The following is a 23,313-nucleotide window of genomic DNA, read 5'->3' on the forward strand; positions in this document are numbered from 1 at the left end:
ACACTCTGCTTCATCAAGCTAATAGAATGCATTGGCCAGCACTGATTGGCCAGAGTACGGAATTCGGCCAATCAGCGCTGGCCAATGCATCCCTATGGGAAAAAGTTTATCTCACAAAAATCACAATTACACACCCGATAGAGCCCCAAAAAGTTATTTTTAATAACATTCCCCCCTAAATAAAGGTTATCCCTAGCTATCCCTGCCTGTACAGCTATCCCTGTCTCATAGTCACAAAGTTCACATTCTCATATGACCCGGATTTGAAATCCACTATTCGTCTAAAATGGAGGTCACCTGATTTCGGCAGCCAATGACTTTTTCCAATTTTTTTCAATGCCCCCGGTGTCGTAGTTCCTGTCCCACCTCCCCTGCACTGTTATTGGTGCAAAAAAGGCGCCAGGGAAGGTGGGAGGGGAATCGAATTTTGGCGCACTTTACCACGTGGTGTTCGATTCGATTCGAACATGGCGAACACCCTGATATCCGATCGAACATGTGTTCGATAGAACACTGTTCGCTCATCTCTAATAAAGACCCATAGAGCTGCTGCCAAGGACTGTGGGGATTAACAACCCCTTTAATGTTTGCTGAATCAAGTTTTATTTAGAGATTTTATATGATAGTTTTGACCCCATCGACCACTTAGTGGCCTTCTTACGATGGGTCCCTACACTAACACTTTATATATAGGGGAGGGGAGAAACTTTTTATTTACTTACTGTTACAGTGGAGTCTTGATCAAGAACCTCATCACTGGGGTCTTGTCTATAGCGGGGAAAGGCATTTAGTATAGAAGTAAAGTCTTAGTGTAGGGACCCATCTGAATGAGGTCGCCGTGACGTGGCAGATGGGCTCGCACAATTTATCAAACTGTGCGCTAAGAACCTCACGTTTATAATTGTAGTCAGTGATACATGAAAGTGTAGACCAAGAATTTTCCCATTCAACTAATAACTATTCAAGGTGCATCACAACTCATCGAATCTACCTGGTCTTTCACTCCACTTATTTACTTCTTAACTTGACTTAAAGGGTTAATCCAGCAAGAAACATTTATGAACTATCCACTGGGTTGATGACAAATATTAGGTTGATTTTGGTCCAAGTAGGTTTGTCACTGGTAAATCACAGGTCCAGCCATTATTACTGCCTAGAAATGGATACCAGGATTTAAAGGGGTATTCCCAACTCGCCTGTTCACCAAGTCGCAGGCTTTGTGCTTTCTTCACTTCCAGGTTTTCTTGGTAAACTGGTGGGCGGGGTTTCACTTGCTGTCTCCCAGACAAAGCCAGCTCCGCTATCTCTCTTCATAGCAGTACATGTTTGCAGTGAGTAATGAGAGATGGTTGTAAATAAATTAGTACAGTATCACTGGAAGATGCACAATATCAAGCTGATGTAGCAGAGCTGGATTTGATAGGTGATGAAAATCCCAAATGTACATGCTACAGGACCAAGAGTCAGCTTGCAATAAACTCAGTTTTAGGTCTGTATATACATACAGAGGTAACAGACTCCCTGTCTCAGCCCCATCAGCAAAATTCAATTAGCAGATCTGATAACTGAAAGAGGGAGATAAACCGCTCAGAAATACAAGCTGCTCCGAGCACTCAGCTCCCCCTCCCCTCCTGAGAGCAGGGAGCTAAATCACTTGTCCTGGGTGGAGAAGTAAGATCATCCCCAGGTCCTTGGTTATGGAAACACAGTGCATACCTCCCAACTTTCTAAGAACCGAAAGAGGGACAAAATGTGCGGCGCGCGTAGCGCTTCTCCTTCATCTGTCCCCAGATTCATGTCCCCACATCTCTGCCCCCAGTGTCATGCCGTCCTCTCCATCTCTGCCCCCAGTGTCATGCCGTCCTCTTCATTTCTGCCCCCAGTGTCATGCCGTCCTCTCCATTTCTGCCCCCAGTGTCATGCTGTCCCCTCTTTCATCTGCCCCCAGTGTCATGCTGTCCCCTCTTTCATCTGCCCCCAGTGTCATACCGTCCTCTCCATCTCTGCCCCCAGTGTCATGCCGTCCTCTCCATCTCTGCCCCCCCGTTTCATGCCGTCCTCTCCATCTCTGCCCCCAGTGTCATGCTGTCCCCTCCTTCATCTGCCACCAGTGTCATGCCGTCCTCTCCATCTCTGCCCCCAGTGTCATGCACATTAAACTTACCTTCTCCTCCGCTCCCTCGCCGCTCTCTGCGCGCCTCTCTCGCTGACACATATGCGGCTGAAGCGAGGAGCTGACACAGGTCAGCTCAGGTCAACTCCTCCCTTCAGCCGCATATGTGTCAGGGAGAGAGGCGCGCAGCCGCGAAGCGAGGAGCTGACCTGACCTTCAGCCGCATATGTGTTCAACTCAGATCTGCGTCCTCTGGACGCAGATCTGAGTTGAAATCGGGACATACCTCCCTCCAACCAGGACCGTGGGACATGTCACCCAAATCGTGACTGTCCCGCGGAAATCGGGACGGTTGGGAGGTATGCTTCACACTGAATATACACTATATACTCAGTGTGAAGGCATTTTGGGAAAAGATCACTGATCTCGATCCCACATAAACAGATCGTGTTCGGAATTCCGATCGTGAAATTTTCTCGATCGCCGATCGGAATCCGATTTTTTCCGAACACAATCGCTCAACCCTATTTAGGACCCTAATCCCCAGCACCACAGTGACAAGCTGCTGGTTTAGGAGCATCAATCCTAGTGACAAGTTCCCTTTAAGTGTTGTCCATAGTAACCAATCAGATAACTGCTTTCATTTCCACCCCTACAGCTGCAGTCACATCAGTCACAGCACGCATTCTGAGCAGATTTGTCCCTGCTCGGCACTTGTAGTACTGGAAGAGGCGGAGTTATCTGTCCCTATTTCCGCCCGGTCTCGTCTCATTCGAGAAGGACACAGCGCCCGCTGCGGAGGTGAGTGGCTGCGGGGTATGGCCGGTCCTCCGCTGTGGGCTCCGGCTTGTGCCGGTGAGCGGTGCTGGTCAGGGCGGGGATTCTGTAGGCACTTCCCGGCATTGGCTCAGATGTGCGGGGTCATTCAGCCGGTCGCGGCCTGCGGTGGGTCGTTGTTTCCTGGAGGAGGTGACAGGATGGCCTGAGGTGCGGGGTCTGTCCAGGCCTCAGGTCTCCCGTGTGCTGCTGATGCTGTGGGGGCCCCTGAGGGGACAAGGTCATAGCGGGCCTGAAGCTCTGTGGTGTCCGCCGCCATGCTGCTGCCCCTGCTATAGTCTATGGAGCAATGTGTGTCATAGCCCCAGCAGACAGCTAGTGTTCTCTGGTGTCAGCCACAGGAGCTGTACAGGGGGCCATTGCTGAACGTCACATGTGTCTAGTGCTCGGGCTCTGGTCACAATCAATCTGTGCCCCCCCCCCCCCAGGCTTGTAATGGTTTATCCCGTTTTGACAGTTATAATAAAACAATAGCGGCTGCAAATGTAGGTGTGAACCGAGCCCAACCTGCACAGCTCAGTGTATATGAGGAGCCGTGACCTCTACAGTGTGGTATACAGCATAGTGTAATGTATATGAGGAGCCGTGTGGTATACAGCACCGCTCAGTGTATACGAGGAGCCGTGACCTCTACAGTGTGGTATACAGCTCAGTGTAATGTATATGAGGAGCCGTGTGGTATACAGCTCAGTGTAATGTGTATGAGGAGCCGTGTGGTATACAGCACAGCTCAGTGTATACAAGGAGCCGTGACCTCTACAGTGTGGTATACAGCTCAGTGTAATGTATATGAGGAGCCGTGTGGTATACAGCACAGCTCAGTGTATACAAGGAGCCGTGACCTCTACAGTGTGGTATACAGCTCAGTGTAATGTATGCTGTACCTGTTAACCCCTTGATGGCCACTATGTAGTGTCGTGAGTGGGTTTTGTGATCCTGGTACCCCGGCAGCGCTGATGGACGGACTGTGCAGGTCTCTGATCAGTTTAACCCCTTAGATGTTGCAGCACTAGTGACTCTGACCACTATGGGGTTTGACAGAGGAATGGTTGTCTTGTCATTTCATCGGCCTCCCGCAGTGCGACTGTATGAAGGGCGATGGTTTACTGACGTCTGCCAGAGTAATAAATGACTCTATAGACTTGTCTCTCCAGCTGCAGAAGTTCTAGGGATCTGCTCCCTACCGTCCATCCCGAGGTCACCTTGGAGGTCTGTGACCCTCTTGCAGCAGTTCAGGGTCACTGCTCCTGTAATGTTCAGGGTACACGATTGTGGGGTCTGTCATTCTGTAATGTTCTGTCTCTTCCTCTGCAGATTTACCAATCGTCACCATGTCACAAGCTCTTCTGTCCAAGCCTCAGATGAGGGGCCTCCTGGCCAAGCGCTTGAGATTCCACATCTTCGGAGCCTTTGCCTTCTCAATAGGCGTTGTTGCATTATATAAGGTATTGTGAACTGTAAAATAGACTAAATCTAATGTGACAGGGGTGGGGGTGTCCTGCATCATGGACCACTTTTCATCCCTCTGGGGGTCCTCGTGCACATGGCAGTGTTATAGCGTCATATAACCTCTAGTTCTATGGGGAAGCCTAGAAGTCTGTAGGTTCTACTGGATCTGTGTATGGCTGTGCATAGGTCTCATGCAGAAGTTTTATTTCTGTTTGACTGGTCTGTGCAGAACATACATAAGCACTACTACCTGTCAGTGGTACATGGGTGACAATCACCAGATTTGACCCCTCAAAACTGATAATCTTTTGAACAAACAATATCCACAAGGTAAAAAGACAAAGCCCGCACATCCCAGTCTTATACATTGATCTTGTGCTTCCCAGCAAATTCTACAACACTGAACATGAGGTTCTTACTATATATATATATATATATATATATATATATATATATATATATATATAGCCACTTCATGGTGACCCCTCGTAGTTACGTAGTTACGTAGTGTGCATGCACCCTAAGCGGAGATTGTCGCCTGCCTTGCATTTAACCTGTCACTTTTCTGATCCCATTGATCTAGTTTGGCGTGGCTGAACCAAGGAAGACGGCGTATGCCAATTTTTATAAGAACTACGATGCAGTGAAGGAGTTTGAGGCCATGAGGGACGCTGGAGTCTTCCAGGGTGTGAGTCCCAAACAATAAGACCAAATTCAGGTGAGTTGGAAGATATTTGGTTGGAGGGATAAAACCTTGACTTTGGCGACTTAGTCTGAATGGTTGAATAAAATCAAAAGGGGAGAAACCTGATAAAATGTTCTGCATGTCCAGTGCTCTGGATGGCGAGTGGTCAGTGATGTGTGAAGTCAGCGCTAGCTTGTGCGAGCCAGGGAAGAGTAACCGAGCAGGCAGTGGCGACCATTCTTGGTGCAGAGCTGGATGGCCCAGGGTTTGCCTTAAGTATTTGGACTCGTGTTCATTGCTTTGTCCTACTTGGTCTTTATTCTGGATGGGACAGATTGCTAAGGGCTTATTCACATGTAGTCTGTGGTTGTGAGCTAAAATCAGGAGCGGAGACTATACAGAGATGGGATATAATGGAAGGGTTTGTACCGGTTCTGTTCTCAGTCCACTTATAAAAATCACTGACGTGAATAAGGCCTAAGGTGCTGGTTTCACAGAAACAGAAGTTTTTTGTAGCAAGTGGCCCATTACCCCTTCATGTGTGGGTGGAAAAACCAAAAAGCCTTCTTAGTATAACTTTTTCTAGGGTAAATGATGCAGATTTTGTGGTGTTAGGGTTTACGGGGACATAAGCTACTGGGTATACACTGTAGACATATATTGGAAATCCTCCCGGCCTGAGATGTCATCTGCTGAAGGGTCCTTCGTTCTGGGGTCATCTGTTAGTATGGTGGTCGTCTGTTATGTCTGTGGCTGTCCATTGTTTCTTAAGATCTGAATCTTTCGGTGGCTTATATTGTGACGTTTTTCATTTTAGGAAGATCCATAACCCTGGAACCAATTCTCCATTCTCCATGTGGATTCAGTGCTGGCCATTCTTGATGTAACATGATCAGATACCAGTGATGGTGAAGCCACTGGACTGGATTTTACAATTCTCTGTAAATGTACTTAAATATATCACTTAAACCTGTTCTGTGTGACGTGTACATGTGTAAGCAGACTGGTCCTCATGGGTCGCCGTAGTATTGTGGACCTCCCTGTCCTTCATAAAGCTCTCATTCTTTATTACATGCCCCTCAGAGCTGATGGGTTCTGTGGTGGTCTTCAATACAGATGTGAACTTAAACTGACTTTGATTAATTTGGTGCTTTTTATGGTTACTGGTCCTCAGACATAGGGACCACTGATGTATTACAGGTAGGTCCTCATGTAATGCACAGTATGGTGGGCTGAAGAGCGCTCAGTGCTGCCCTCTGGTGACCATTTTCAGGAATTACAATTCCCTAGTTATGTTACAAAGGACAGTGACAATTTAGGGGGTATACACACGTGTGTTGCCGCCTGCCTGCCGAAATTGCAGGAAAATCAGCTTGGGGATGGCTTGCCAGTGGACATTTTAAAACCCCATTCGTTTCAATGGAGAGGAGAGAAGGGCAGTAACGACAGCGCTCACAGGTCAAAAATGGGTAATCGAAGTTTATTGGAAAAGTGGAAAAGGCACAGCACAATAAAATACACTGCATTTTGGGCTGTATATAACCCTTCAAGTGCATGAACTAGTAACCAAAACCAGAATAAAAAGTAGAAATATTCAAAAACAAATACAATACCAAATCATTGCCTATTTTATTTATTTTTTCTTTCCCTGTACTTATCATAAATGAACATGCCTGTTGTTACCCAATGTAGAGTCACAGGCATGTTCATTTATGATAAGTACAAGGAAAGAAAAAATAACAGGCAATGATTTGGTATTTGTTTTTTATTAATGTGCTGAATATTTCTACTTTTTATTCTGTTTTTGGTTACTAGTTCATGCACTTGAAGAAGGGCTATATACAGCCCAAATCGCAGTGTATTTTATTGTGCTGTGCCTTTTCCAATAAACGTCGACATTTTTGACCTGTGAGCGCCGTCGTTCCTGCCCTTCTCTCCTCTCCATTGTTCTCTCCCGGGTGATCTCTGGTTGACTGTTGCGGGTAAGACGCGCTGCTCCCTCCACCTGTGCACATGTGATAAATGTTTTATGTGGTTGTGACCATCATTCACAACCACAGCAGGTGAGAGGCCATCTGGTCAATTACGTATATGCTGTGACATCTTGATATAAGATACACAATGTACTACACTATAAGGTCTGCTCGGTGTCTCTCTGTTCTCATTCATGTCAATGGGTTTTTAAAGCAAAGTGCTGGTGTCTGTATGCAGACTCTGCCTTTTTTTTTTTTTTTGTTAAAACAAGAAAAAGTAATTTAATTTTTAGGCAGAATCTCCCAGTTTTGCTAGACAATTCTTTACTTGCTGGGGGGGGATTTAGACTTATCAAGGCGATGAGCTTGTCACTGATCCCAAAGACCAGCGCGGAGGGTTAGACTGTGTTAGGGTAAAGTCACACAGAGTTTTTTTGGTCAGGGTTTTGACGCCGTATCCGCCTCAAAACCTTGACCAAAAAGACAGCTCCCATTGAAATCAATGGAAGCCACTCAGGTCTTTTTTTCCAGGAGCTGGAAAAAACGGCTCCCAGAAAAAAGAAGCGAGCTGCTCATTCTTCAGGATGTTTTGCCTCACGATTCGGCCTGAAGACTCTCCCTCCTCTGGACTAGGGTCATTCATTGGGCCTAATCCGGAGCAGAGTGCACAATTGGATGCCAGTGCAGTGCACCAGCTTTCAGTCACGGCTATCCAGTTTTTGGATTGGAACCTGAGGCGGCCTACACCTCAGTTCTGATCCAAAAATGTCAGTGTGAACTTACCCTTAGTATGGACGTCTCCTTAGGTTTGTTAGAAGCCACAAGACACAGACACCGCAGTCCAGACATCACTTTACAATATCACTTTTATTTTTGAAATATAGATGATATCCAGTAATATACATTGGTTCAGTTCTATGAAATAGATCATATAAAGATTCTCTCCAGTCCAAACCTCTATTTACACATTCTATATGTGCTCGTATATACCTGGGACATGGCTTGTAATTGGCATCACACATCACGTCAACAGCGGGGGGAGGGGATCTTACCTGAAATTCAAGATATTGGTACATAAAGTGCAATACATTGGTCCTGCGTAGTACAAAGGCACCACTTATACGTAGCGTTCCCAGAGAAGGCTCCTCCTGGAGTGCACAGACAGGGATGATAAGGGATATATAGATATGAGCAGGCAGACGCTTCATGTCACCTCCTCACAAGTCACATTTCTCAGGGATGACTACTCTAACCTGATTCCCGGGGCAGACCAGACATACACAATGTTCCCTATGGATGCAGACCATGGACATGTGCAGTGCGGTTCCTAGAAGGAAGCAGCCATGTTTTGTTCTTTCAGTCTCATCCCATCCCTTTAGTTATAGTATGATATATATGTGTATATATATATATAAAGCTGCAGCCTGACAGTCGCCCCCACACGTCTTATTGATGTGTAAATCTTAGAATGGGTCACTTTGTAATATTTTTACAATCCTGGAGAATCTTATTAACAGCAGAGGAATCTTCAGGTGGATAAGGTGGTATTTCTATAGGCCTGTGCTACATGGTAGTGTTGTGTCCTCCTGAGCTAACTAAGAAAACAGGAACGCCCTTAATATGGAGAGTTCCTTTTATAAGCCCATCCTCCACCCTTGATGCGTTTAAGTCCTAAATGATCTTATATAAAGCCCCCCTGTACACTTAAAAGGGGTTTTGGGCAAATGATATTCACAACCTATCCTTATCAGATCTGTGTGGGTGTGACAGCTGGAACCCCCACCGATCAGCTGATCTCACCAGCCACTATATGGAGAACAGAACTGGGAGCAGAGAGCTGTGAAATGTGTCAAACTAAATGGTAAATGACTGGCCCAACACAGGCTAAAAAAAAAATCACGATGTTTTTGTGGTTCCTGATGAAGAGACAGCAGACAGAGAGGAGTGCGCCCAGACCTATCCATCAGCCAACACGCACTACACGTATACTACTCTCCTGTATACAGCCGGGCTCATATAGTCTGCTCCCACTTTATAAGTAGGTGCAGCCGCCGGGGTCCAAGCGCCTAAACAGAAACCTACAACATAACTGCAGCCATTACTGGCATCGTTTACATCAGAAACCTACCAGAAATGATGATACTTTTGAACTTGGAACTTTAAAAATTTAAATTAAAAAATTGCAATTTTTGTGCAACATTTCGGAATTGTACCAAAAAAAAGTAAACTTTTTTTATTTCAGTGTTTGGCTGCACTATCAGCTGCAGAGGTTTTTTCTTTGTAATAGAGGAGACCAATGGAGGGTTGGGTCACGAAACTCCGTCGGCGGCCATTTTCAGACTAGCAGTGACATGAGGACGGCAGAGAAGACTTTGCTAATACATTTATATTACTTGCATACATTTCTGTTTCCAACCCCCTTAGTTAAAGGAACGCCCCAACCAAATAATAATAAAAAGAGCAGCCATCTTGTTTGTCTAAATGTTAACATTTTGAGCCGTCAACCAGTAATATATGTAGTAACCAGCGACATCCTGGAGGCCCGAGGTACTGTATACGAGGTAGATGGCGGACTACCAATAAACCAGAACATCGGCCTCCCTCTTCAACAACTCAGGCCTTTTATTACAAAACATAATAATCATTTAATAAAATCTAGAATTTCGTAAAAGCCCAAAACATTAAGATTTTGTCATCAGATTTTTATATTGTGACTATTTGTCCGTACAGATGTAGCAGAGCTCAGTCTGTCATGTCAGATAATAATGTCAGACGCCCGGTTTTGCCTTTATTACTGACACACCTTAGAAGAGGACGTCCACCCTTGAGCCATCTCGTGGAGTCTAGACCTCCAGTGGTTTACTGTCTCGTGTGTGGTCAGACGCCATCACTGGGAATCTCTAGATAAAGGGTTATACATAATGTGCCAACCCTAATGTGTACAGCGCCATAACCTCCTCATTGTAGAGGTCAGAAGGGATCTGATCAGAAGTTGTTCTATCTATGACATGGAAGATCTTTAGTCACTTCGCCGATCCCTCACTGGTCTCTCTCTACTTCCTGGTCCCTCGATGTTCAGCCAATCACGAGGTGAGGAAAGTCAACACTGCAGCCAGTGATTGGCTGAGCTGGTATTTCCTGTGTGTCGGCATACCAGGAAGTAGAGACAACCAGGGGATCAGTGAGGGGAATTCCTAAAATGTATGGGTACTTAGGAGAAGTAGTTTACCCTAGACCTCATGCACATGACTGAGAGGGGCGGATTATTTATCTATATGCTCTCATATGACGAGCGTCTTCCACACCACATTGATTTCAATAGAGGGTTTGTTTCCGTTGTCAGTGCAGGATCGGACCTGCTCTATAACGATCAGACTCTGTAACTCGCACACTCGGTCATGTACTTGGGACCTTATTGTTTTTGGACTATGCTGAGGCGGAAAGTGTATTAGGTGTTATGGGATGGCGGGCCAGACCGCTAACATGCCAGGAGCTGAGGCAGCGCCACCTACAGGCCAAGTCAGGAACTCCTTAAGTAGGGTTCACACTAGTGTCGCTGTCCGACAGCTAGTGTCTAATGCTAATGTCCACGGAAGATTTTAGCATCAGACACTAACTGTGTCCGTTTGCAATTTGCATGATTTTAAATGGGACACTATGTAGTGTCTGTTTACAAAGGTGTCCAATTTTTCAAGCAGACAGCTAAATCCTACATGTAGGATTTTGCTGTCCGCTTGAAAAATCGGACACTTTTGTAAACGGATACCCACGGACACTTAAGGACACTACATGATGTCCCATTTAAAATCATGCAAATTGCAAACAGACACAGCTAGTGTCCAATGCTAAAATCTTCCGCGGACATTAGCATTAGACACTAGCTGTCGGACACCGACGCTAGTGTGAACGCCCCCTTAGCGGCCCAGACATCCACCATGAGAGAGGTGAGTATTACTTCATTGTATTCCTATCTTACATTCTCAGCTCTGTAACAACATTTTTCCCTGTAAACAATTATTTTAGGCTGGGAGAGACTCGCTGTAGTGTTTTCCGAGGAGATTTTAAGATGACAAGTCTTACCACAGAATGTCCCCACCTCACCCACTAACCTGGGGTTCAAAAAAGATGGCTGCCAAGTGTTATGCTGGCTGATAAATTGTATACTTGTATGCAGCCAACTCTGGAGGACTCTGAGGGGTCGTCTCTGACTGTATCACATCTAGTAGTGCCCATCACACCCCATACTGGAGGACACAGTCACCTATAGAGCTTTATATAAAAGATATAACATGGAGAACGATATGTCTTGTGTGTTATTCCTAGTGAGGGTTGTCCTTATAGGATACATAGTGTCTGATATAATCTCATGGACATTTCTAGAGGGTCTCCCGATAATAAATAGTTTCTGGCTGTGGCCCCCTCATGAGCGGAGGTTAGAACAATGATATAGTGTAGAGGTCGCTCAGTAAAACCCTCTCTGCAGGGCCTTATTCTTCACCATCTTGAATTTGCTAATGAAGACTCTGGCGAAGGCGGCCGCCACCAGGAACTGGTAAGTCTTTATGTTGGATGGTGGCGGTTCGGCCGCTACTACCTGGGCAGCGATGTGGAGTGAGGACTGGCTGGGGATCAGGTGAGGGGAACTTTTTGCCACGTAGTCCACCAGTCGGCTGTACTGCTGCTCAGAGAGGCGCTCTCTGGTCCCGTCACACTGTGAGAGAGAGAAGATCATGAGACGCTTTCCTGTTCCTTTGTGTTAGTAATGTAGGTAATGGCTTTCATGTCACAGCAGCCTTATGTCAGTGTATGTTTAGATTTATAGGGGTCTGGCTCCTGAGACCCCCAAAGATCTTGGAAACTTAAGAGAAAACTGCTCACCTGAGCTCTGTGTCCCCTCAGCTGTGAGTGTAATGCTCTTCTAATCCAAAGATGTGGGCAGGGGGTGCACTAGCCCACCTCTCCAAAAAACAGTCCTGCACAGCCAAAGGAACACAGGGCTCCTGAGCGATTCAGCCCCCCTATTATCAGGATCTAGACCACCCGCTGATGGACAGATTTCAGACGTGAAAAGTTACTCTTCAGTATGAAGGGCATATGACTGGTGGGATCAGACTCACAATGAATTAGCCGCTGCTTTGTTGTATAGTCAGGCACCGCTCCTTATGGTTGTTCAATCTTACCTGCAGTACCATGCACAACCAGAGCTGTACAAGTGGCGCTAGTCCAGAGAAATGAAGGGGACATGGCTCCTTCATAGAGCTGATAGGTGAGGTTTCTAGGATTCTGCCCCCACTAATTCAGTACTGATGGTCTAGGCTAAGGCCCCCTTGGAGTAACCAGATATTTATAATAAGGATAATGGAAACTTGTCTAAATAAAGCGTTCATAGAAATCACTCCCTGTACAAGACAACATGGTGTACCTAAACCTCAGATACCTGAAGAGCTGAACTTGGGCTACCTGACCTACAAGTTGTGCTTGTATAAAGGAAAAGGTGGGGAAAAATATTGTATTTATTATCTAACCATCAGAACAAGGCAGTGTATGGTGTGTGTGTATGTATATATATATATATATATATATATATATATATATGTGTGTGTGTGTGTGCGCTGCCCCCACATGGGTATGACTGTGCCACTTACCTCCAGCTCGCTGGTCACAGGCTGCTGCTTGAGCTGCACCAGGAGACAGTTCTCCGAGGCCGGGTCCTCCATACAGTCTATCTCGGTGACGGGGAAGGCTTGCTGTTGGGTGTCCTCACTGATACTGACCACAAAGAGAACCTCTGAGGTGAGCAGCAGGCAGCCAACATACTCCTGGCCAGAGCCGCTGACAATGACCACGTCCAGAGCCATGTGCAGCTCCGGCCTACCCAGAGACTGCAGCATTTTCCTGGAGAGCAGAAGAAATCAGCACCATAAATAATATATCATATATAATATATATAATGGCGCAGCAGCCTCCTGTGAGTATGAGATCAATCTCTCCAGATCCCTGATGTTGTACATGAACCATGTTACCAGAAGCCACTTAAAACTATATAGCAGATGGCTCTTGTGGTACTTCTAGTGCACCTCCGGATATAAAACCACTTCTCATAAATGTATAAGACAGGTGAAAAGAAGAAACTTTGTCATATATCTTATTAAAGAAATCTGTTTCCTTCTCCATGTGTCAGTCTGCTCTCCTCCTCCTTATATTCAAACTGTTATCTATATACACTCACCGGCCACTTTATTAGGTACACCATGCTAGTAACGGGTTGGACCCCCTTTTGCCTTCAGAACTGCCTCAATTCTTCGTGGCATAGATTCAACAAGGTGCTGGAAGCATTCCTCAGAGATTTTGGTCCATATTGACATGATGGAATCACACAGTTGCCGCAGATTTGTCGGCTGCACATCCATGATGCAAGTCTCCCGTTCCACCACATCCCAAAGATGCTCTATTGGATTGAGATCTGGTGACTGTGGAGGCCATTGGAGTACAGTGAACTCATTGTCATGTTCAAGAAACCAGTCTGAGATGATTCCAGCTTTATGACATGGTGCATTATCCTGCTGAAAGTAGCCATCAGATGTTGGGTACATTGTGGTCATAAAGGGATGGACATGGTCAGCAACAATACTCAGGTAGGCTTTGGCGTTGCAACGATGCTCAATTGGTACCAAGGGGCCCAAAGAGTGCCAAGAAAATATTCCCCACACCATGACACCACCACCACCAGCCTGAACCGTTGATACAAGGCAGGATGGATCCATGCTTTCATGTTGTTGACGCCAAATTCTGACCCTACCATCCGAATGTCGCAGCAGAAATCGAGACTCATCAGACCAGGCAACGTTTTTCCAATCTTCAATTGTCCAATTTCGATGAGCTTGTGCAAATTGTAGCCTCAGTTTCCTGTTCTTAGCTGAAAGGAGTGGCACCCGGTGTGGTCTTCTGCTGCTGTAGCCCATCTGCCTCAAAGTTCGACGTACTGTGCGTTCAGAGATGCTCTTCTGGCTACCTTGGTTGTAATGGGTGGCTATTTGAGTCACTGTTGCCTTTCTATCAGCTCGAACCAGTCTGGCCATTCTCCTCTGACCTCTGGCATCAACAACGCATTTCCGCCCACAGAACTGCCGCTCACTGGATGTTTTTTCTTTTTCGGACCATTCTCTGTAAACCCTAGAGATGGTTGTGCGTGAAAATCCCAGTAGATCAGCAGTTTCTGAAATACTCAGACCAGCCCTTCTGGTACCAACAACCATGCCACGTTCAAAGGCACTCAAATCACCTTTCTTCCCCATACTGATGCTCGGTTTGAACTGCAGGAGATTGTCTTGACCATGTCTACATGCCTAAATGCACTGAGATGCCGCCATGTGATTGGCTGATTAGAAATTAAGTGTTAACGAGCAGTTGGACAGGTGTACCTAATAAAGTGGCCGGTGAGTGTACAGTCTGCCTCATCCCACACACAGAAGTCTATGGAGGGGCAGGAGGCTGGTAACGGATTTATTAACTCATTCTGTGCAGTTGTACAGGCGTATCCTGAAGATTCAGTAGTTATTTGTATGTTTTTCCAGCAGCCTCTCCCTCCACTCTCCATAGACTTCTATGTAACTATATTCTCCTGAATTGCTCAATTATGAAAAGAAAGTGGTTTTATAACTGAAAATACATGTCAAGAAATAAATAGGTTACACAAAGACGCCGTCTAACAACTTCTCATTGAATACAGAATTGTCTTACACTAGGTTTACACTAGGTTCACACTGGCATTGCACTGGAGAGAAGAGCTGCTACAATAGCGGTAACATAGAGCCTGGCGGATCCCATTGACTAATACAATATAGGGGTTAGCAACCCTCAACACTCCAGCTGTTGTGGAACTACAACTCCCAGCATACACCAGTCACTTTTATAAGTATCGCCAAGAAGAGCAGAGCTATAGTGCATGCTGGGACTTGTAGTGCTGATAATTGCCGCTATATGAACCTGTTTAGTGCTATAAGGTAGTACCTATTGCTATGTTAATACTCTATACGTCTCCATATACAACGGAATGCCTTTTTCTATAAGCAACGTATGGAGGAGAGAATACCTTCATAACAGATCTCTGTGTGACACAGAAGACATATCATAGTGGTACAGATGTGTCCTTACCTACCTTAATATACCCCAACATGTTTGGCGTTGGAGGACCAGAATAAAACATGTTCTCGTGATATTCTGTCACTAGATCTATATCCTATATGTGTGGCCCCCTAGTGGTTATGTTGTGAATTGCAGCCTGCCAAGTTGCATTGAAATTTGTTTTGTGAAAACTGCAAGTTCTTAACCAAATTAGTGTAAAGGCAGCGGCGGCCATGTCTGTACAGTAGGATCTGATAGACTGCTAGGGGTGCCTACCCTACATGCCCATAATGCCGCTAAGACCAGGCCAATATCACCAGGAATAACCTTACCAGACATATTTCACGTGACTGTTGGGTTCATTCTGGGTTTGCAGGTCGCTGGGCAGGTAACGCTGTCTAGGAAGCTGAGAGAGACCGGCCCCATGTAATATCCCTGAAGGAGGAACAGAGAGATTGACGCTTAGACTGGACACACTTCATGTTAGGCCGCATTAACCCCCGACATCCTTTTTACCCTATACCATAATGTCAAGAGTCAGGGACGGCAGGGCTACACACAATCCCGTGTTACACACATGGCATATCCTTATACAAAGCTCCATATTCAGCCCCAAAGTCCTTCCCAATGAGCTCATTTCTTTGGAAGCCACTTCTGCAACATGTAGCATTAAAATGCAATGGCCGTGCACTTAAACCTCATGATGTTGCATTAGTCTAAATCCAAGCAAATGAATGTCTGAAAGGCAACCTTGTATTAGCAATTAGAGGAAACCTAATACTCTTGAGAGGCGGCCATGTCCGGCGGGTATCGCACACATCGTTTACAAGCCCCGCAGAAAGAGAAGGACTCGGCCTGGAGTTACCGTCCTCCCTTAGAAAGAAAATTCTTCTCCATACGTGTCATGGATGGTAAAATTGAAAAAACAAACAGTTTGCCTAGATACAGTATTTATAGAGAAGTTACTTAATCCAGCTGTTAAACATGGATCCATATAGGTTTATGAGCCCTCCAGGGACATGTGGTTTTGGGGATGCGGCAGCGGGTGCCAGCGAGCGCAAGGGCGACTGCGAGAGGAGAAGAGGAGACAACATGTGCGCATTGTGATGGCTTGTAAAGGTTTAATAAATGAGGCATGGTCATTACTGCAAGAATTAGTGGTTAGTAAAACCTTCAGCGATCCTATAAAATGGTTTTATGGGGGATGAATTCCCTGGAACGCCAGACACGGAGAATATGTTCTGCTGATGGGAGGGGACGCGCACTGCTTTTTCCACTGTGAAATATACATCCCAGTTCGTAAAGATTTAAATAGGGGGAAAAAAGTAACATTTGCTCATGGATTTCACCAACATTAGGAAGAGTTTAATGCACAGCTTGAAATGTAATCGCTCTCAGAATTTACTGCGCTCTACTCCCTAATTCCATTATCACCGGCCATATATCGCTCAGCGCTGCAGACCGAGGCACTCACATTAAGATGACGGACAGATCCTTGTCCAATTCTGCTAGAACGGACGCCAAGTATTTATAGACACTCACCCCCGTACTGGCCATACCCGATATATCAGCTGAACCAACCCACCATCTAATGTCTATGGGGCAGGGAAGGATCGGGCTGTGGGATTTTAGTTAGTAAGCTGAGAAAGGCCTGGAGAGGTTTATCATGAGAAAGGGCCTTTTTGTGGCCCGAAATGCGTTGTACTAATAAAGGTGATCCAATCATTTCCGGGTGAGCGCTGTTTTGTTGCCGGTTCCTTGGAGGAGGCTGATCCACTACATCCTGTTGTCCCGACGTCTCAGCGGCTGCCTGTTTACCTCACCATTGGAGTGAGCAATATATGCTGAAAAGGTTGTTGTGACCTCTTCACAACCTTGCCAGGTGAGGAGCTATTTGTCATACGTTATCCCACTAACAGGTGATAATACACGAAGATCTGCTCGGTGCTGTTTTTTCTTATACCTCCACTGATTTTGGAACAGTTGGAATTTTTTCTCTAGTCCCCACCATTCCTGAGCAATCTGTGCAGTTAGTTTTGGTGCCTAATATACTATCTAGACTCTCTATGGCAGGGGTCCTCAAACTTTTTAAACAGTGGGCCGGAGGCAGAGCAGGTCGCACAGACATCGGGAGCGGTGCCCTGCAATAGGTAAAGTGAAGTGCGCTCCATGGCCTGGCCCGAGCTCCCCAAGAGCTTCATTATAAATGCACGCCTGCCGGCGTTGTCGGCGGGGCCAGACAGAAGTGCTTGGCGGGCCGCATGTGGCCCTCGGGCCGCAGTTTGAGGATCCCTGCTCTAGCGGGTGGTGTCAGACAGGAGCAGGCAAGGGGGTGTGGTTTATAGCTCCAAACAGAGGAGGCAGTGTTAGCGCTTAGTCACACCTGCCTGCCTGACACCACTCACTTGACATTAGAGAGTCTTGTCAGCATTTCAAGAACCAAAACTCACTGCACTGACTTCTCAGAAATGGCGGCACTAATTTTTTAATTCATTTTTTTATTTAATTAAATTTTTTATTTAATTAATTAAAAAATTCCAACTATGCTCAGTGGAGGAGTGTCACCCAAAATGAAAGGTGGTATTTCACTAGATAGGAAATAAGCTGAGCAAAAAGAGTGATCCAAAAACTGGGATATTCAATGACTAGAGTCCCCAGATAGAGAGGAGAAGTCATACAACCAATGCTTAGCAGATTTGCAGGACTTTTCTGGAGCTGCACCAGTTTTCTAGACTGCGCCACCCCAGATAATTAGATTAATTCACAATATCCACAGTTTTACATGTGCTCTAGAAACACTTCTAGACCGGCCAATGACTTTTACTACTATAACTCTTTTCTGTTCATTTCCTTCTCCCCTGTTCCCTTTATCCCCCCTGCACTGTGACATACTTCCTGTACAGTATATACATACACATATATGGGCCAGTGACATCTTATGCAGCTTTATGGGAGATCCAGTTATTATTATTATCACTGATTTTTTTTTGGTTTGTGAGTTTCTGGTGAGTCCCCCAGTGGTTGCGCCACTTACCGTATCCTGTCTGTGACACGAGTTCTGCTGCGCCTCCGATTGGCTTTGTGAAAACGCCGACAATCCCTTTCCCCACGCCAGAGATGACCCCTTTGGCCTTGTGTCCAGCAGAAGCCTGAGCCTCGGATGTTTTCTGAAAGTTCTGCATGGGCTGATCTACAATGCCAGCGATTGCACCTGAAACAACAATACAATGTTATAAGCTTTAGACTGCTTAAAGGTCCGTCCTCCTTCATCACCACATGTCTTGTAGGTCCGAGGTTCTGTACGGATTAAGGAAGCACTCCAGAAAACACTTTCTGCCTGTATGGTGCAGCACAGGCTATTCTTAATCATAATGTACAGGCTCTTCTGTGTACCTTGTGTATACCGGTTTTATTTGATGTGCCATTTATGGGTTACCTGTCATCTTGATTCCCTCTGATACGTTTTCCCTATTGCAGACTACATTTCCCATGATCCCTCAGGGATGAAGTTTTATTAGCCTGCTCTTGATCTGCTGTGAGTCTCGTAAGCGTTGTGAACCCTCATCTCCCAGGATACTGTACACCGAGACTCTGCACACAGCCAATAATCCTCAGTGCACTAGTGATCACGTATATGGACCCATTATATGACTGCAGTACTTCCACTACCTTCGCTAAGGGACAAATGGTATTTTTTAGTAGTACTGCAGGGATATGCAAAGAAACAAGGAGGGTATACATGGGAGGTGACTAGGAACAGCCAGGAGAGATTTGATAGGTGATAATGTAATGAAACAAACTGCACTGCTCAGAGATCTAAGAAGTGACCAGTCATGGCACCGTCTGCCAACAACCCCATTGCTGTGCTGCCTCTTTAGCAAAAAAAAAAAAAAAAAAAGCAGATAGACCTGGAACACACTGCCACGTGACAAGATGGTGTTGTGTGGTCGCTGGGGAGCATTATACTGTGTGTAGACTGCCGGAGAGCATTATACTGTGTGTTATAGCCACTGGAGAGCATTATACTGTGTGTGTGGACACTGGACGGCATTATACTGTGTGTGTGTAGCCACTGGAGAGCATAATACTGTGTGTGTGTGGCCATTGGAGAGCATAATACTGTGTGTGTGTGGCCATTGTAGAGCATAATACTGTGAGCGTCTGCTGCTTGAGAGCATTATACTGTGTGGTGTGGACACTGGACGGCATTATACTGTGTGTGGGGCCACTGGACGGCAATATACTGTGTGTGGGGCCACTGGACGGCATTATACTGTGTGTGGGGCCACTGGAGAGCATTATACTGTGTGTGGGGCCGCTGGATATACTATGTGTGTAGGCCGCTGGAGAACATTATACTGTGTGTGTGTGTGGGCCGTTGGAAAGCATTATACTGTGTGTGGGGCCGCTGGATATACTATGTGTGTAGGCCACTGGAGAACATTATACTGTGTGTGGGCCACTGAAGAGCATTATACTTTGTGTTTGTTCACTGGAGAGCATTAAACTGTGTGGTGTGGACACTGGAGAGCATTATACTGTGTGGTGTGGACACTGGAGAGCATTATACTGTGTGGTGTGGACACTGGAGAGCATTATACTGTGTGGTGTGGACACTGGAGAGCATTAAACTGTGTGGTGTGGACACTGGAGAGCATTATACTGTGTGGTGTGGACACTGGAGAGCATTATACTGTGTGTGGGGGGCCGTTGGAGAGCATTATACTGTGTGGTGTAGACACTGGAGAGCATTATACTGGGTGTGTGTGGGGGCCGTCGGAAGCATTATACTATGTGTGTAGGCCACTGGATATACTATATGTATAGGCCGCTGGAGAGCATTATACTGTGTGTGGGGGGCGCTAGAGAGCATTAGAGTGACAGATGAAGCTGTGGACTTTATTCTTAAACATTTTTTAAAGAATTTTTGGTGATTTATTTTTCCCCCGTCCCAACTTCCCATGGGTTCTACATTATGGTAAAGACTAGTTGATTCAGGGTTTTATACTGATTGCTGTATTTGGAATTTCGTTCCCTGACATGGGGCAATTGGCATAAGCCTGATGATTTTTTTTTTGTCTCCCTCTGGATCAACACTGTATGTTTATAGGTTGGACTTGATCGACCTATGTCTTCATCCAACCTCATCAACCATGTAACTGTGTAAATCCTGTAATTTTCACTCTGGCCACTAAACCTAATTACAGACCATCACTTGCAAATTCTATAAGGGTTTCCTTTGCAGCAATCACCTTATTTGCATCCCAGATAGAATTACAAATGGAAGATAACACCTCTATGGATAACACCACTGCATCGTTACATACACTGCTGATAATAGATGATGTCACAGCTTATCTACTCCCCTGCATAGAGCATGCCTCTAGTCTCTCCCATAGACCCCAGTGAGTCAGCTCCTATAACCATGGGACTGCTGTAAAGCAGATCACTAAATGCTGTTAACCCAGCAGACAAGACGCTAAGGCAGGATGGCCGCCCCCATCATCATGTACATACAGTAGAATAAACAAACTCTACGTGGATTAGAGCATAGCGATCTGTTTCACTATTTTATCACTATGGTGACCCATTCCCTTTAAGTGCCCTGTATGTAGGTTTCTGCACTGACTACAACCCCCATGGTTCTCTGGTGTGATGGATGTCCTGTCCCCGCTCCTGACCTGCCGGCTCTGCTGCGGCGAGCACATTATTCATCTCCCATATGACACATCAGTATCTGCTGCGGCCAATACATGACATATATTTCTACTTCTGTCTTTATGGCCTTTGTTGTTTAAAAACCAATAGCCCTCATGAAATCCGATCACGTTGCGGCCGGGACTGAAACACTTAATTTCTTTGGAGTGAAGGAGAGAATATTAACTTTACCATGGGACGCAGTCATTCCCGGCAATTTAATGGTATTGCTTTTTTATTTTTTTGCTTTTCTTCTCGTTTTTCTTGAGATATTTTGGACTATGGAGATTTAAAAGGCTTTTGTAGCCGGAGGTGACATTCAACAATCTGTCAGTGACACGGCCAGGCCTGCTATCTCCAATAACACTAGAATATTTCTGCTTGTGCATCATGCTTGTAGACATCAATGGGGAATCTATGGCCGCTGTTTGCTTTGGAGCGGACGCAATCCAATACGTGGGGGCTTCGTAAAGATGGCTGTTCTCACGCTTGTACCTACCTCATCACTCATCCCGGACCTTGTTCTGGATTCCTAATTAGGGTCGTCTGTATTCGATTGAATAGAATGCGATTAGGAGAGATCTGGACGCGCGGCGACCCCGGGGGCTAATAACTGAGCACACATAATCGTAGGCTCGGCAGTGTCCTGGCTTCACACTGAGGTCACCAGGAGGCGTGCGGAGCGCACAGCCAAAGTCTCATGTTAGATTTTACACTTAGAATCCCTTTAGTGGTAAATTAGGGTCATGTGAAGTGAAATCCATACACGTGATGAGCGAACGTGTGAAGGCGATGACTAGGACCTCTATATTATCACCTATGGGTCATCTATGAGGGCAGAAATAGATGTCATACTGTCCCCTAGTCAGGGACAAAAGGCAAAAATCTCCAGTGCAATGATCTGAAGAAGATCAGTTTGTGTAACAAGGAACATATAGGACAAACCCACAAACCACATGTATCCAACCCCCTATAGGGAATATACGTCTAATGACAACAATGGGCATTCCAGCTCTGGTTATGGGTCTTCTCCTGATACTTCTGCCTCCCCTCTCCCTTTTCTGTCTGTCTGTAAGTTACAGCAGCCAGAGCTTCTACGGCTGTTGTAACCTGATCCAGGTAGCAGCTTTGTTGGAATACCTATAAGACCGCATGCACATGACAGTGTGGTTCCGATGTGGGGTCAAGTTTGAAGTGGAATTCACTCAGATGACACTTGATTCATGTCTATGGGGGCTTCTAATCCATTCTGATGACACAGATGATTATTATGCTGGATCTAATCTACTACGTCTCATTGGAACAGAATGGATCAGGAGCCCTATAGACATGAATGCGTAACGGATTGCACCCGCATGTCACTTCAAGTGTCATCTGAGTGTACTCCGCTGAACACTCGGCCCCACATCGGAAACACACTCGGTCATGTTCATGAGGTCTAAGAAGGAAAAGGAGAGAGCCTGCAGAGAGGTAACGGCCCCGATTTACTAACAGCTAGTGTAGTCTGTAAATGTGCCAAGTTATCACAGTGGCTGATGCTGGATGATAATTGGTCTTTAGCCTGCCCAGTCTGGATTTATACCACCTGTTTGTTGGCTTTCTTTGAGCCAAAATTTTACACAGTAATTTTGGTGTATTTAAGCCACATGTCTAGCAACTTGTAAAAAAAAAATATTTCGAACTAGATGTGCCAGTGTTTGTGGTATAGCGGTACTATTTGTGTGTGTGGTATAGCAGTACTATCTATGTCTGGTATAGTAGTACTATCTATATGTGTGGTATAACACTACTATTTATGTGTGTGGTATAGCAGTACTATCTATGTCTGGTATAGTAGTACTATCTATATGTGTGGTATAACACTACTATTTATGTGTGTGGTATAGCAGTACTATCTATGTCTGGTATAGCACTACTATTTATTTGTGTGGTATAGCAGTACTATTTATGTGCGTGGTATAGCAGTACTATCTATGTCTGGTATAGCACTACTATTTATTTGTGTGGTATAGCAGTACTATTTATGTGCGTGGTATAGCAGTACTATCTATGTGTGTGGTATAGCAGTACTATCTATATGTGTGGAATAACAGTACTATTTATGTGTGTGGTATAGCAGTACTATCTGTGTGTGCGTTATAACAATACTATCTATATGTATGCATTATAGCACTACTATTTATGTTTGCGGTATACTTTAGTAGTACTATCTATATTATTAGCACTATCTATGTGTGCGGTATAGCATCTACTACTTATGTATGCGCTATAGCACTAACATTTATGATTGTGGTATAGCAGTATTATCTATGTGTATGATATGGCACTACTTTTTATGTTCGCAGTATAGCAGTACTATCTATGTGTGGTATAGCAGTACTATCTATGTGTGTTATAGCACTAGTATCTATGTGTACGGTATAGCAGTACTATCT

At 45.4% G+C, this 23,313-nt stretch overlaps 2 protein-coding genes across 2 annotated transcripts in view; one reads left to right on the plus strand and one right to left on the minus strand.

The window, feature by feature from the left end:
• Positions 1-2,797: 2,797 nt before the first annotated feature.
• COX6C (cytochrome c oxidase subunit 6C) lies at positions 2,798-6,057 on the plus strand. The gene is made up of 4 exons (XM_075272095.1): positions 2,798-2,914; positions 4,265-4,395; positions 4,983-5,117; positions 5,902-6,057. Exons 2-3 carry the CDS (start codon positions 4,282-4,284, stop codon positions 5,103-5,105), a joined length of 237 nt encoding a protein of 78 aa, XP_075128196.1. The 5' UTR covers positions 2,798-2,914; positions 4,265-4,281; the 3' UTR covers positions 5,106-5,117; positions 5,902-6,057.
• A 1,873-nt stretch (positions 6,058-7,930) lies between these two features.
• VPS13B (vacuolar protein sorting 13 homolog B) overlaps positions 7,931-23,313 on the minus strand; it is a 705,368-nt gene continuing 689,985 nt past the window's right edge. Inside the window, exons 59-62 of the mRNA XM_075270303.1 lie at positions 18,216-18,392; positions 15,514-15,616; positions 12,703-12,952; positions 7,931-11,768 (exon numbers count right to left, since the gene is read on the minus strand). Of these exons, the coding sequence (XP_075126404.1) occupies positions 11,520-11,768; positions 12,703-12,952; positions 15,514-15,616; positions 18,216-18,392 (779 nt within the window). The 3' untranslated portion in view covers positions 7,931-11,519. The remainder of the gene's footprint in view (positions 11,769-12,702; positions 12,953-15,513; positions 15,617-18,215; positions 18,393-23,313) is intronic.

The sequence above is a fragment of the Leptodactylus fuscus genome, chromosome 4 (assembly GCF_031893055.1).
Source record: "Leptodactylus fuscus isolate aLepFus1 chromosome 4, aLepFus1.hap2, whole genome shotgun sequence".
Lineage (NCBI taxonomy): Eukaryota > Metazoa > Chordata > Amphibia > Anura > Leptodactylidae > Leptodactylus > Leptodactylus fuscus.

What these genes read in the sequence shown, in the direction of transcription:
- COX6C (XM_075272095.1), top strand. Translation starts at nt 4,282, where the DNA reads ATGTCACAAGCTCTTCTGTCCAAGCCTCAGATGAGGGGCCTCCTGGCC. An exon ending in GCGTTGTTGCATTATATAAG is followed by an intron (nt 4,396 to 4,982) that starts GTATTGTGAACT and finishes CCATTGATCTAG; the next exon opens with TTTGGCGTGGCTGAACCAAG.